The 11,630-nt window shown below is 58.3% G+C and overlaps 1 protein-coding gene across 1 annotated transcript; it reads left to right on the top strand.

Annotated features, from left to right (window-relative positions):
• Positions 1–1,318: 1,318 nt before the first annotated feature.
• On the top strand, positions 1,319–11,210 carry NR1D1 (nuclear receptor subfamily 1 group D member 1). Its single transcript, XM_045985742.1, has 8 exons — positions 1,319–1,945; positions 4,678–5,013; positions 5,209–5,297; positions 5,401–5,545; positions 5,914–6,557; positions 6,868–7,053; positions 7,618–7,828; positions 8,536–11,210. Exons 1-8 carry the CDS (start codon positions 1,915–1,917, stop codon positions 8,733–8,735), a joined length of 1,842 nt encoding a protein of 613 aa, XP_045841698.1. The 5' UTR covers positions 1,319–1,914; the 3' UTR covers positions 8,736–11,210.
• Positions 11,211–11,630: the final 420 nt, after the last annotated feature.

Here is an 11,630-nt window from a genome sequence, read left to right as displayed (position 1 = left end):
CAAGTTCATCCTTCCTTGGTGCCCACATTCCTCCTTTTTCTACCTCTCTGGTGACTGTCATGTCTGGGGGCATAACCCTAGTGCTGCCCTAGGAGTTGTCTGTGAACAAGTGCGGAAGGGCTTCCTGTGCAGGAAAAACAACAACAACAAGAACAACAAAAACCCTCCAGAGAAGCACACTGGGACTGAAGAGGAGGGAAGCAGCAGCTCAGGCTCACTTGAAGAAGAGGCCCCATCTCTCCCCACGGTCCAAGTCCTCGAGCAGGAGAGACCCATTTTCACCAGGACTCTGAAGGGAGATGCTGCTATTTCTAACCCCTAGTCAGTGTTTCCCTTGCATGTCTGCCCATCTCCCTGCTGTTTAGAGTGGACATTACGGAACTAAGAATGAATGTCTCACCATGAGCCACCCACTTCTTCTAGGCCTCATTTTCCTCTTACCAAGGAAAGGATAGTGAGGAAAAGGGGCAGGGGTTAAGATGATCTGCAAGTTCCCTTCTGTGCTGATCTACCTACGTGCTGCATTCCAGCACTGGTGGTTTGGGGGATGGGGTGTCACTCTGCTCCCAGACCCCTGCCTCACCTTTGGCCCCATTACTTTAGAACCTCAAAGCACTTTCACCATAAAGTTCCCCTCCCTGGTCTTTTTAATTTCCCAGACAAAGGGAAATGACTCATCCCAATGTCACCTCGAATGAGTGGGGTGGTGTCATACAAGCAAACAGGGACTCCCTAGGGACAACCTCACCCCCATGGCAACAACTCCTTTCTCTAGGGGTGTTCTCCCTAAGGAGAGTAGAAGAGAAAAAGGGTCACGTTTCGTTTGGTCTCAGGACTTGGCCCTGCAGCAGAAATTCAGCTTAAGTTCCTGACTCTGGGGATATCTCCCTCCCCTACTTGTCATCTCTCCCTGTGTCACCAGTAACCTCAAGGCGAGGTCAGTCCTACAATCACGTGAAGCCCTCACGTTTGCAAGGTTTGCGGAAAGAGCCTGTGAGCTTTTATCTCCCAGGAAGCAGCCAAGCTTGCCAGTCCCTCCCCAGGAATTCACATGCCTCTGCCATACAGGCTTTCCAAACACGCCACCCTGACTTTTCAGTGCACCCCACCCCATTCGGCTCTTAGCTCCTCCCCGGCCCCAGCAACGGCTTTTGCAAAGCAGAAAGGAGGAAATAAACGCAATCCGCCCACTTTGCCAGTGGACTACGAATCCCGAAAGGCTTAGCGTTACGCAGGCGCAGGGAGCTCAACGTGCCTGCTGCTGGAAAAGTGTGTCACTGGGGCACGAGGCGCTCCCTGGGATCACATGGTACCTGCTCCAGTGCCGCGTGCGGCCCGGGAACCCTGGGTTGCTGGCGCCTGCGCAGAGCCCTCTGTCCCAGGGAAAAAGGCTGGGGCAAAAGGCGGCTGAGATTGGCAGAGTGAAATATTGCTGCCGAGGGAACGTAGCAGGGCACACGTCTCGCTTCTTTGCGCCTGGGTGCCCCGTTTCTCCCCATCACCTACTTACTTCCTGACTGCATCCTCTCTCCCTCTGGGACTTTTGCACCGGGAGCTCCAGATTCGCTACCCTGCAGCGCTGTGAAGCCGTCAGGCAGTGGCACCCCGTGCACTGCAGAGACCCGACCCTCCTTGCTACCTTCCAGCCAGAACTACAGCAGGCTGATTTCCCCCCTCCCCCACACTCTGCTCTTCCCATGCAAAGCAGACCTCCGTTGCCTCTGCGTCCTACCCTTCTGCAGGGCTGCAGTCCGGCCACCCCAAGACCTTGCTGCAGGGTGCCTCGGATCCTGCTTGTGATCCGCGGGGTCCATTCCCCGCCCTCAGTCACTGCCCAGGGGGCGACAGCGGCAATTGCAACCTCCAGTCTGTATCAAGGTCCAGTTTGAATGACCGCTCTCAGCTGGTGAAGACATGACGACCCTGGACTCCAACAATAACACAGGTACCGGGATCCCTTTACTATCATCGTCCTTTGTCACGGTCTCCTCACTTCCATATATACCCTAGAATAAGAGGAACTTTGTAAGGGACTGGGACTCCCTCGGCCTGGGGATTTGCTAGCATAATGGGGACCATAGGCTGGGATTTCCAAAGCGAGTTGTTCGTCCTGGGAATGCGCCCGGAAGCGCCGTACCACTTCTCAGAGTCCCAAAGCTCCTTTTACCCTGAAGGACTCGTATCCCGGGCAGGAAGTAAAGGAGAGCGGGTACGTGTGGTAAGATGCACAGTTTTGAGGGACTGGGAGCTTTGGAGCAGAGCACCAAACGCCCCTATCTTCCCCTCCCCCCTCGCCTGCAGCTGTGGCATGCCTGGTCTTCTCGGAAAGAGGACCCCCCTTCTTCCTCTTCCCCTAGTTCCTGCAGGCTCAAGGGAACCTGAGAAGCAGTGGGGCGATAGGGGCTGCAGGCGGGAGGGGCTGGGCGAATGGGTCGGATCTCACTGGGGAATCCTCAGTGACAGTAGGGAGCGGCACTTGAGGAGCCGGCTGAGTGGTGCCCTGCCCCGGGGAGGACACCCACAGCGCCCGGGAGGCCGGGAGGACTCACATGGCTGCGGAGTCGGGCCCACGTGCTGCGTTTGTTTTCATTCAGCAGAAGCCGTGGCCGCCACCCCATTGGTCGTTGCCTTCCGGCCCCGTTACATAATGAGCTCCGCCCCCCCTGGTCGCCCCGGCAACGCGTGTTCCCATCTCTCCTCCCCTCAGTTGCCCCGGCCGGGCTGGCGTTTGGGGCCCAGCCCAGGACCCAGAGGCCCAGGAGGGGCGGGGCGGGGGCGGGGCTGCTGCTCTCGATTGACGGGAAGCGGAGAGGGCGGAGCCTCGAGTTCCGGGGTTCCTCGTTGGGGAGCCACGTGCAGGAGGCACACGTGGAGTGGGGACGTGAGGCCGGCTGAGGGCCCGGCTCCCGCCCCGCCCCGCCAAGATCTGGGTGAAGCTGGGCTGACTCACCGCCCCCGCGCCTGCCTCCTTTTCCTGTCCGCCTGCCTGGGGCCCCCTTCTCCCCATCCCCGAAGCAGAGTAAGATGGAGCCATCCCTGACCTCTCGTGGCCTCAAGTTTACACTCCTCAATGGTACCTCACATCTAGCCACCCTTCTCGTTCCTTCCTCTTTATTCTGTTTGCACCTACTTCACTTTACTGCCTTTGGACTCAGCTTCTCCACGTTCTAAATTCTTACTTACTGTTCCTGGAGTATCTTTCCTTAGTCCTGCAGACACTGTCTTACTCCCCACCCCCACCAAGCAAGCAGCAGTTTGTCACAAGGACTTCCCCAGAATGGCTACATCTCAGAATCATAAGTGAAGCTTTCATCTTTTTTTTTTTTTTTTTTCCACAGAAAGGAAAACGGAGACCCAGAGAGGGGAGTTCATTTCCTCTAGGTCACAAATCAAGTTGCTTGTGATAGATCTAAACCTAGAACTGGACACTTTTAGGCATGTCCCTCACTTCCAGGTTAGGATTATCTTTGGATGAAGGTCTTACTCCCCTTTGGGGGATGGGTGAACTAGGTCATGTTCATTTACCACCAGATAATATCCCATCCCCATCCCCCACCTCAACCCTGAAACTGTAGGAGCTGATCTGTTGTGCAACTATTTTACTGGGAACTGGGTTCACCCTGACCAACCTTGAGCTATTTTAAGGTTGCCCTGCCCAGCTCAGTGTGTGTCAGTGGGTGAGCAAGACATGTGCCTCTGGATACCCGGTGACATGGCTTGTGTCAGCTCACACGTGTCCTAGGATCCTCCCTTCTTCCACCCCGCCTGTGGCAGGCCAATCTCAGTGCTTGGTATAGGAGTGGCGGGCAGGTCACCTTTTCTCCTGCTTTTACCATGGGAACACAGCCACCTGGCTGGCAATGTAACCAGAGGGCCAAAGTCCCTGAATGGCCAGAGAGCCAAGGTCATTGTCACCAGGCTGAGAGATCTAGAAGGGGATTTCCAAAGTCCTAGGCTGGACAATTTGTTTTTCGTGTCCACCTCCTGTAATGTGCACTGCTAAGTCTTTCCTGGACTCAGGAGGGAGAATCTGTTCTGCTCTTGCTCTTGGAGGCCAGGGGAACCAGCCTGGGCAGGTTCAATACCTTATCTTCGGAGAATATGTCTTCCAGTTTTGGGGGGGATGTAACTGGTTTACTCTTGTAAGAACGCTACTCTCCTCAGTGTTGGCTCGCTGGCCCTCCATAGCCTCATCCCTGGAATGGTCTTGGTGTTAACATTGGCAGCGGGTTTTTTTTGTGGGGGAGGGAAAACTGGGCATTCTGAATGGGTCTCAACAGCTCATCCCATCCTCTGGTCTGCCGCTGACGACTAAATCATTAGCTGCTGTCAGTATTCCCAGGGAAGGCATTTGAGGCCAGGCGTGGGGAGCGGTGCATATGTGACATGCCTGCAGAGGTCCTGCCTCTAGGGAGAGTCCTCACACCCAAGGCAGAAACTGAACGTACCCTGCAAAGGGGCTTGGGATGTTGGTGGGCCATGTCATGTCTGGTGTGTGTTGGGAAGTTGCTCAGTGCGGCTCTTCCTGGGACTCCCAAGATTCAGGGTTCCACATGGTTAACTTCTGAGCATCCAGCAGTGTCCGGGGGAGGCAGGTGGGGGGAATGAGCGGAGTGGTGCCCTGGGACCAAAGGTGTATGGCGGCTGACACCCTCTTCCCTCATGTTCTCCTGCCAGGTGGTGTCATCACCTACATTGGCTCCAGCGGCTCCTCCCCAAGCCGCACCAGCCCTGAGTCTCTCTACAGTGACAGCTCCAATGGCAGCTTCCAGTCCCTGGCGCAAGGCTGCCCTGCCTACTTCCCACCGTCACCCACGGGCTCCCTCACCCAGGACCCAGCTCGCTCCTTTGGGAGCGTTCCACCCAGCCTGAGTGATGACAGCTCCCCTTCTTCATCTTCCTCCTCATCGTCCTCCTCTTCCTTCTATAATGGGAGCCCCCCCGGGGGTCTACAAGTGGCCCTGGAAGATAGCAGCCGCGTGTCCCCCAGCAAGAGCACCAGCAACATCACCAGTGCGTAAATTGCCAGCTGATTCGGGGAAAGGCGGCCAGGCCTAGGTGGGGCCTTGGGGCCCCCATGACACGGTTCTTCCCAGGGCCTTCCCTGGCCTCAGGGATTTCTCCTAGAGTCGCACCAACTGCCGTCCTGCCCATCTGGGGCTGCTCAGATGGCCCTGCCACTCACCCACCGCCTCTCTCTTCCCGCAGAGCTGAACGGCATGGTGCTCCTGTGTAAAGTGTGTGGGGACGTCGCCTCGGGCTTCCACTATGGTGTGCATGCCTGTGAGGGCTGCAAGGTGAGGCAGGGGGTCAGGGCGGAGGCGGGGTGACCTCAGTCCTCTGGACACAGACGCCTGGCCTGGATGGACGTGCTCTCTATAGCTGCCCCTGTCCTTCCAGGGCTTCTTCCGTCGGAGCATCCAGCAGAACATCCAGTACAAAAGGTGTCTGAAGAATGAAAACTGCTCCATTGTCCGCATCAATCGCAACCGCTGCCAGCAGTGTCGTTTCAAGAAGTGTCTCTCTGTGGGCATGTCTCGAGATGGTAAGACAGCGCCACAGGCATCCCCGCCACACGCCCCCCTCCCTTCCTTCCACCCAAGTTTCTGAGCGAATCCTTCCCTTTAAAAAAAAAAGTCCCAACGGAGACACGTCATCTTGTGTCTCCTTTGCGTAGGGGACGCCTGTCTTTTTTGTCCTCTTGGATAAACACGCTTCTTTCCTATTAGCTCCTCTGGCCACCTCCTAGGGCAATCCCTACTTGGAAAACCCCCCTCAGCGGGCATGGCCTCAGTTCTGGTTTTGAGGTGGAACCCCAGGCCTTCAGGGCCTTGCCCTTTGGGGAGGAAGGAAGGAAGAGAAGCTCGTGAGTGTGTCTGAGAACTTCCTGACGCTGCTCTCATCCTGTCACAGCTGTGCGTTTTGGGCGCATCCCCAAACGAGAGAAGCAGCGGATGCTTGCCGAGATGCAGAGCGCCATGAACTTGGCCAACAACCAGTTGAGCAGCCAGGGCCCGTTGGAAACCTCACCCGCCCAGCATCCGACCCCGGGCCCCCTGGGCCCCTCACCGCCTCCCGCTCCGGCCCCCTCACCCTTGGTGGGCTTCTCCCAGTTCCCACAACAGCTGACGCCTCCCCGGTCCCCAAGTCCTGAGCCCACAGTGGAGGATGTGATATCCCAGGTGGCCCGGGCCCACCGAGAAATCTTCACCTATGCCCATGACAAGCTGGGCACCTCACCAGGCAACTTCAATGCCAACCATGCATCAGGCAGCCCTCCGGCCACCACCCCACACTGCTGGGATAGTCAGGGCTGCCCCCCTGTCCCCACTGACAACAATATCATGGCTGCTCAGCGTCATAACGAGGCCCTGAACAGTTTACGCCAGGCTTCCTCCTCCTACCCTCCCGCCTGGCCCCCTGGCCCTGCCCACCACAGCTGCCAGCAGCCCAACAGCAACGGGCACCGTCTCTGCCCCACCCATGTGTACCCAGCCCCAGAAGGCGAAGCACCTGCCAACAGTCCACGGCAGGGCAACTCCAAGAACGTTCTGCTGGTGAGGGCACTGGGGGTGAGGTGGGCAGGGGGCCTGGGAGACTGGATTTAGCGGAAGGCAGCTGGGTGTGCCTGGACGCTAATGCGGGAATATCTTCATGCCAAGGGAGGATGCTCAGCCCCGCAGTAAGGGCTCTGCCTGCCAATCCCTGATCACCTGACACCTGATTGCTACTTTACCTCAAATACCCATCATTCGGGACCACAGCCCCTAACCCAGGCCAAAACTGGGGTCCAGCCCTGCTGGCGGGGGGAGCCCATCTGAGTCAGCCTGGTTGATATTCGCCTCCCCACATCCCTTCCTTCTCCAGGCATGTCCCATGAACATGTACCCACACGGACGCAGTGGGAGAACCGTGCAAGAGATCTGGGAGGATTTCTCCATGAGCTTCACACCTGCTGTGCGGGAGGTGGTAGAGTTTGCCAAGCACATCCCTGGCTTCCGTGATCTTTCTCAGCACGACCAGGTCACCTTGCTTAAGGCTGGCACCTTTGAGGTGAGTGACCCTTTATACTCTCTGCTCTTGACCTTGGGAAGGATCCAGCAGAAGGACTTGGTGTCTGGGATGGGCAGCGGCTCTGAAAGGCTTTGGAACCCCGCTATCTCTGTCCTGGCAGACTCTGACTGCCGGAGGGGGCAGAATCCCTCCCCATCCTGCCTTGGGATGGCTGGGTCTCCTGTCATCTCAGCTGGGGTCTAAGCACATCCCATTACCTTAAAAGAACACCTCAGGGCACACTGCTAACCCCTACCCCCCTTCCAGGCATGAGCAAATTCACTTTGGTGAACTTTTGTGACCTTGCCCGAGGTCATGGGGAGTGACAAAGCTAAGACTCAGATCCAGGCCTGCTGGATTCCAAAGCCGGGGTGATGTTCCCCATCCCTCCATCTCTCCCCCACCCCCACCCCACTGCGCATTCAGAAACCACGCTCGCTTTTTCCTGAGTGAGCTAAGGCAGCACCAGTTAAACCCTCTGGAAAACTTCAGGGGCAATTTGGCAGGTGATCCCCACCCCACCCCACCCGAGGATGACTGTCCCCTGTCCCCCCTCACTTCTAGGTGTTGATGGTGCGCTTTGCATCACTGTTCAACGTGAAGGACCAGACAGTGATGTTCCTCAGCCGCACCACCTATAGCCTGCAGGAACTCGGAGCCATGGGCATGGGCGACCTGCTCAGTGCCATGTTTGACTTCAGCGAGAAACTCAACTCCCTGGCGCTTACCGAGGAGGAGCTGGGCCTCTTCACCGCGGTGGTGCTCGTCTCTGCGGGTAGGTCAAGCTCTCGCCTGAGCCTGACCCCGGGGAGGAGGCGGACGCAGTTCAATTCAACACACCTTTTATGGAGTACCTACGCTATGCCAGGCCCTGCACCGGGCACTGGGGATACAGACATGATTCAGACACAGTCTAGCTGGGGAGACAGACTCATGCCCGACTAATTATAAAACAGTGAGATAAGTGTCACAGTAGAAGCATGAACCAAGGGCTTTGGAAGCACAGACAACTATTTCTGCCTGGGGGAGCTGGGGAAGGAGGTGACACTTGAGTGGGGCCTCACAGGACAAGTAAGATATCGCCAGGCAGAGAGGGGGAAGGGCAGCCCAGGCAGAGGGAACTACAGAGCGAAAAGCAAGGGAGCCTGGACGCCGTGTGGCCTGTTCAGGGAAGGAGAGTGGCCTTGTGGGATGGGAGGTGACCAGCCCTGCTGAGCCCACACTCCCAAGCTTTCAGCCACCTCCTGCTCTTGGGGGCAGAGGCCTGGGAGGAGGAGTTGCGCTCCCCTCCTCCTCCTTCCCCGTGGGCCCTCTGAGGGGCTTCAGGGAGAGGCTGCACCGGCAGCGGCACCGGCAGCGGCCGCGTCCTCCTCCTTCTCCTCCTCCTCGGAGACCTCCTCGGAGACCTCCTCGCAGGCCTCCTCCGGTTCCTCCTCAGAGGAGCTCAGGGAGCCCGCCTCACTGCTGTCGTCTTCCCCACAGACCGCTCGGGCATGGAGAATTCCGCTTCGGTGGAGCAGCTCCAGGAGACGCTGCTGCGGGCTCTTCGGGCTCTGGTGCTGAAGAACCGGCCCTCGGAGACTTCCCGCTTCACCAAGCTGCTGCTCAAGCTGCCGGACCTGCGGACCCTGAACAACATGCATTCCGAGAAGCTGCTGTCCTTCCGGGTGGACGCCCAGTGACCCGCCCGGCCGGCCTTCTGCCGCTGCCCCCTTGTACAGAATCGAACTCTGCACTTCTCTCTCCTTTACGAGACGAAAAGGAAAAGCAAACCAGAATCTTATTTATATTGTTATAAAATATTCCAAGATGAGCCTCTGGCCCCCCGAGCCTTCTTGTAAATAACTGCCTCCCTCCCCCATCACTGACCCTCCCATCCTCCCCTATTTAAATCACTCTCCCACCCCTCCCTTATTCTCTAGCCCCCCCATTTGTTCTATTCCTGTCTCAAATCCAATAGTTCACAGCTGAGCTGGCTTCTGTGATGTGTGCTCGTTTGGGGCGGGGTGGGGGGGTGGAGTGGAAATATTGCCAAGGCTGGGGCACACCTCTCCATCTGGTCAGTTTGTGGGGTGGGTACTCTGCCAGCAGATGGGAGGATACAGGGAAACAGCACACAAGTCTAGGGGGGGTGCCCAAGGGGGTTATTTTCATCATATATTTATTACATAAATATATAGTAAAATAGACGAGCAACAATTACCATAAAAATATCTTTCTTTAAAATCCTGACCCAAAACACAACGGGGTGAAAAATCGCACGTAACAGACATACTGATTGTCAACGTGGGGCAGGAGTAGGAGCCCCCCAAGTCACCCCTACCGGTCTCCCCCCCTCCTCCCTGGGGAAGGGGACCTACCTCCTTCCCTGTTTCTGGCCACAACCCCCCTCCCCCCACCCCAGCACCAGCTTCTCATACATTCAGTAGCGCCTCCAGGGACGTGCCCCCTCCCCCCACCCAGGAGTTCCTGGGGCAGGAATTACTGTCCCCCTTATGGACGGTGTCTGTGTCACACGCCCTGCCCTCTCCCAGCCCTGTAGACCCGCCACCAGGGGAAGGGGTAGGGGCTCCTCCACCCCCACCCTCCCCAAGGCTGAGCAGGGAGGAGGCTGGATGAGGTATGTGTGTTCTGAGTGATGGGGGGGATACTGAGATGGAGAGGTGGGTGGTGGGCACGGGGGAGTGGTCATGGCTCTGGCACCCCCTTGTCCTGGCCTGGCCCATTCCCAGCAGTCCCTCCTCCCACCAATACTGCACCTGCTGCCCCACCCCGCCTGCCCTAGTGCCCTGGGCCAATACTGGGGGAGGCATGCTGAGCACCCACATCAAGGCCATCCCCCTCATTAGCACCAATGGCCCCCAGGAGAGGGCCCTGTCCCCCACTTCCAAAGCAGGGACTGGGACAGCTGCCTCTCTAGAGCAGGTGCGTGGCGCTCCTGAGTCCCCTGGCTCCTGCCCCACCACGTGTACTTGCTCACACATTCACGCAGAGAAACACACACATACGCCCCACGTCACCTAGAGTGAGGGGGGAGGGGTCAGAGATGGGGGGAGGAGTAGGGGATCACAGCTCATATGATTGGGGCCGGGGGAGGGAGGGATTCCCAAGTGCCAGGAAGAGGCCAAGCCCCTTCAAGGCCTTTTCTCCACCATGTCCATGGCTGAGAATGCGGATGGGGGGGGCAGGGTGGAGGTGGGGATGGAAGGATGGGGAGACAGCAGACAGGTCAGGAATTCCACTGGGCCCCTAGGGGTGATGTACCCCCAGAGAAGGGCACAAGAGGGCTTACCCATGGGACTGGAGTAATACAGGAATCAGTACCCCAGGAGAGAGAGAGGATAGAGACAGACAAAGACAGCAGGGGCAGCCCACGAGCCCAAGGAGGGGCAGGGCAGGCACATGCACAGGTGACAGCAGATACCCTTCCAGGCCCTCCACCCCCGTCAGAACACCTGGACAGCAGGGGCAGGACACGCCCTGATGGGCAGCGTAGCATTGCCTTCCCGTGTGTGTGTGTGTGTGTGTGTGTGTGTGTGTGTGTGTGTAGGGGGCTGTGGCAGGCTGAGGGTCAGGGTGGGGTGGCAGGTTCCCCACTGCTTAAGACATTTTTGCCCCAATAGTGCAAAGCGCAGGAAGCCCTGGCACCCTCCCCCCTGCCCCTGCCCCATTCCCCATGGCTTCCGGGGGCATCTGTGTCCACCCATCCATCCCTGCCGACATGCAGCCCTGAGCCCAGGGCCCTCTGGTCTGCTCTGTCCCTCCCCGCCCTCCTCCCCCCACCCATGGAAGGGCTACCTCCTCCCTCCCTCTCTCTCCTGTGGAGTGGGCAGTGGGCAATCGCCAAAAGGAAGAGGAGGAGGGCAGCTCACCCAAGTGCAGACCAACAGAGCACTCCTCCCCAGGAGGGTGGGAGGTGGCTCAAGCCAAAGTCCCTGAATTAGAGAAAAGAAGAGGGGAAAGGGGTCCTAGGGGCAGAGGGGCGGCTGGCCTAAAGAGCTTCAAAGAAAAAAGGAGGAGCACCAACCGCCCCCTCCCCTGGGGCCCCAACTAAGTGCCATTTGTCTAGGCACCCCCATTCTGGTGCCTGCCTGCCCAGAGTCTGGGTTAGTGCATTGAGTGGGAGTGGGGAAGGAAGAGGGCAGAGGTTAGAGAGAGCCCAGAAGACAGATGGGGACAGGGTCCTAAGGGGGTGGAGGCTCTGGGAGAAGCTCACGCACACGCCCCCCACCGCCCCCCCAGGGCAGCAGCATCTGGATTGTAGCTAATACTGCAGGTATGAGGAGGGCAGGAGGGGAGCCACAGTTCTTCCTGTGTGGGTGCCAAGGTGTGGAAGGGGTGGGGGGGCAGGGACAGGCCCCTGGGACTGGGCACTTGAAAGGGGAGCTGTGTGGGCAGCAGGGCAGGCTGGTGAGGGGCCGGCTGGCATCCAGCATGAGAGGTAGATGGAACTCAGCGGGCACGAGTGGCAGAGAGCAGAGGGGGGACTGGGCAGGGGGTGCCAAAGGGGCACAGAGGGAGGGGCAAGGCAAGGAGGGATGGCCAGGACCCTGTTGTGTTAACTCACAGCTCTGATC

The sequence above is a fragment of the Meles meles genome, chromosome 18 (assembly GCF_922984935.1).
Source record: "Meles meles chromosome 18, mMelMel3.1 paternal haplotype, whole genome shotgun sequence".
In the NCBI taxonomy this organism is placed as follows: Eukaryota; Metazoa; Chordata; class Mammalia; order Carnivora; family Mustelidae; genus Meles; species Meles meles.
Note: the sequence above shows the minus strand (reverse complement) of the source record. Positions and strands in the feature narration are given on the sequence as shown.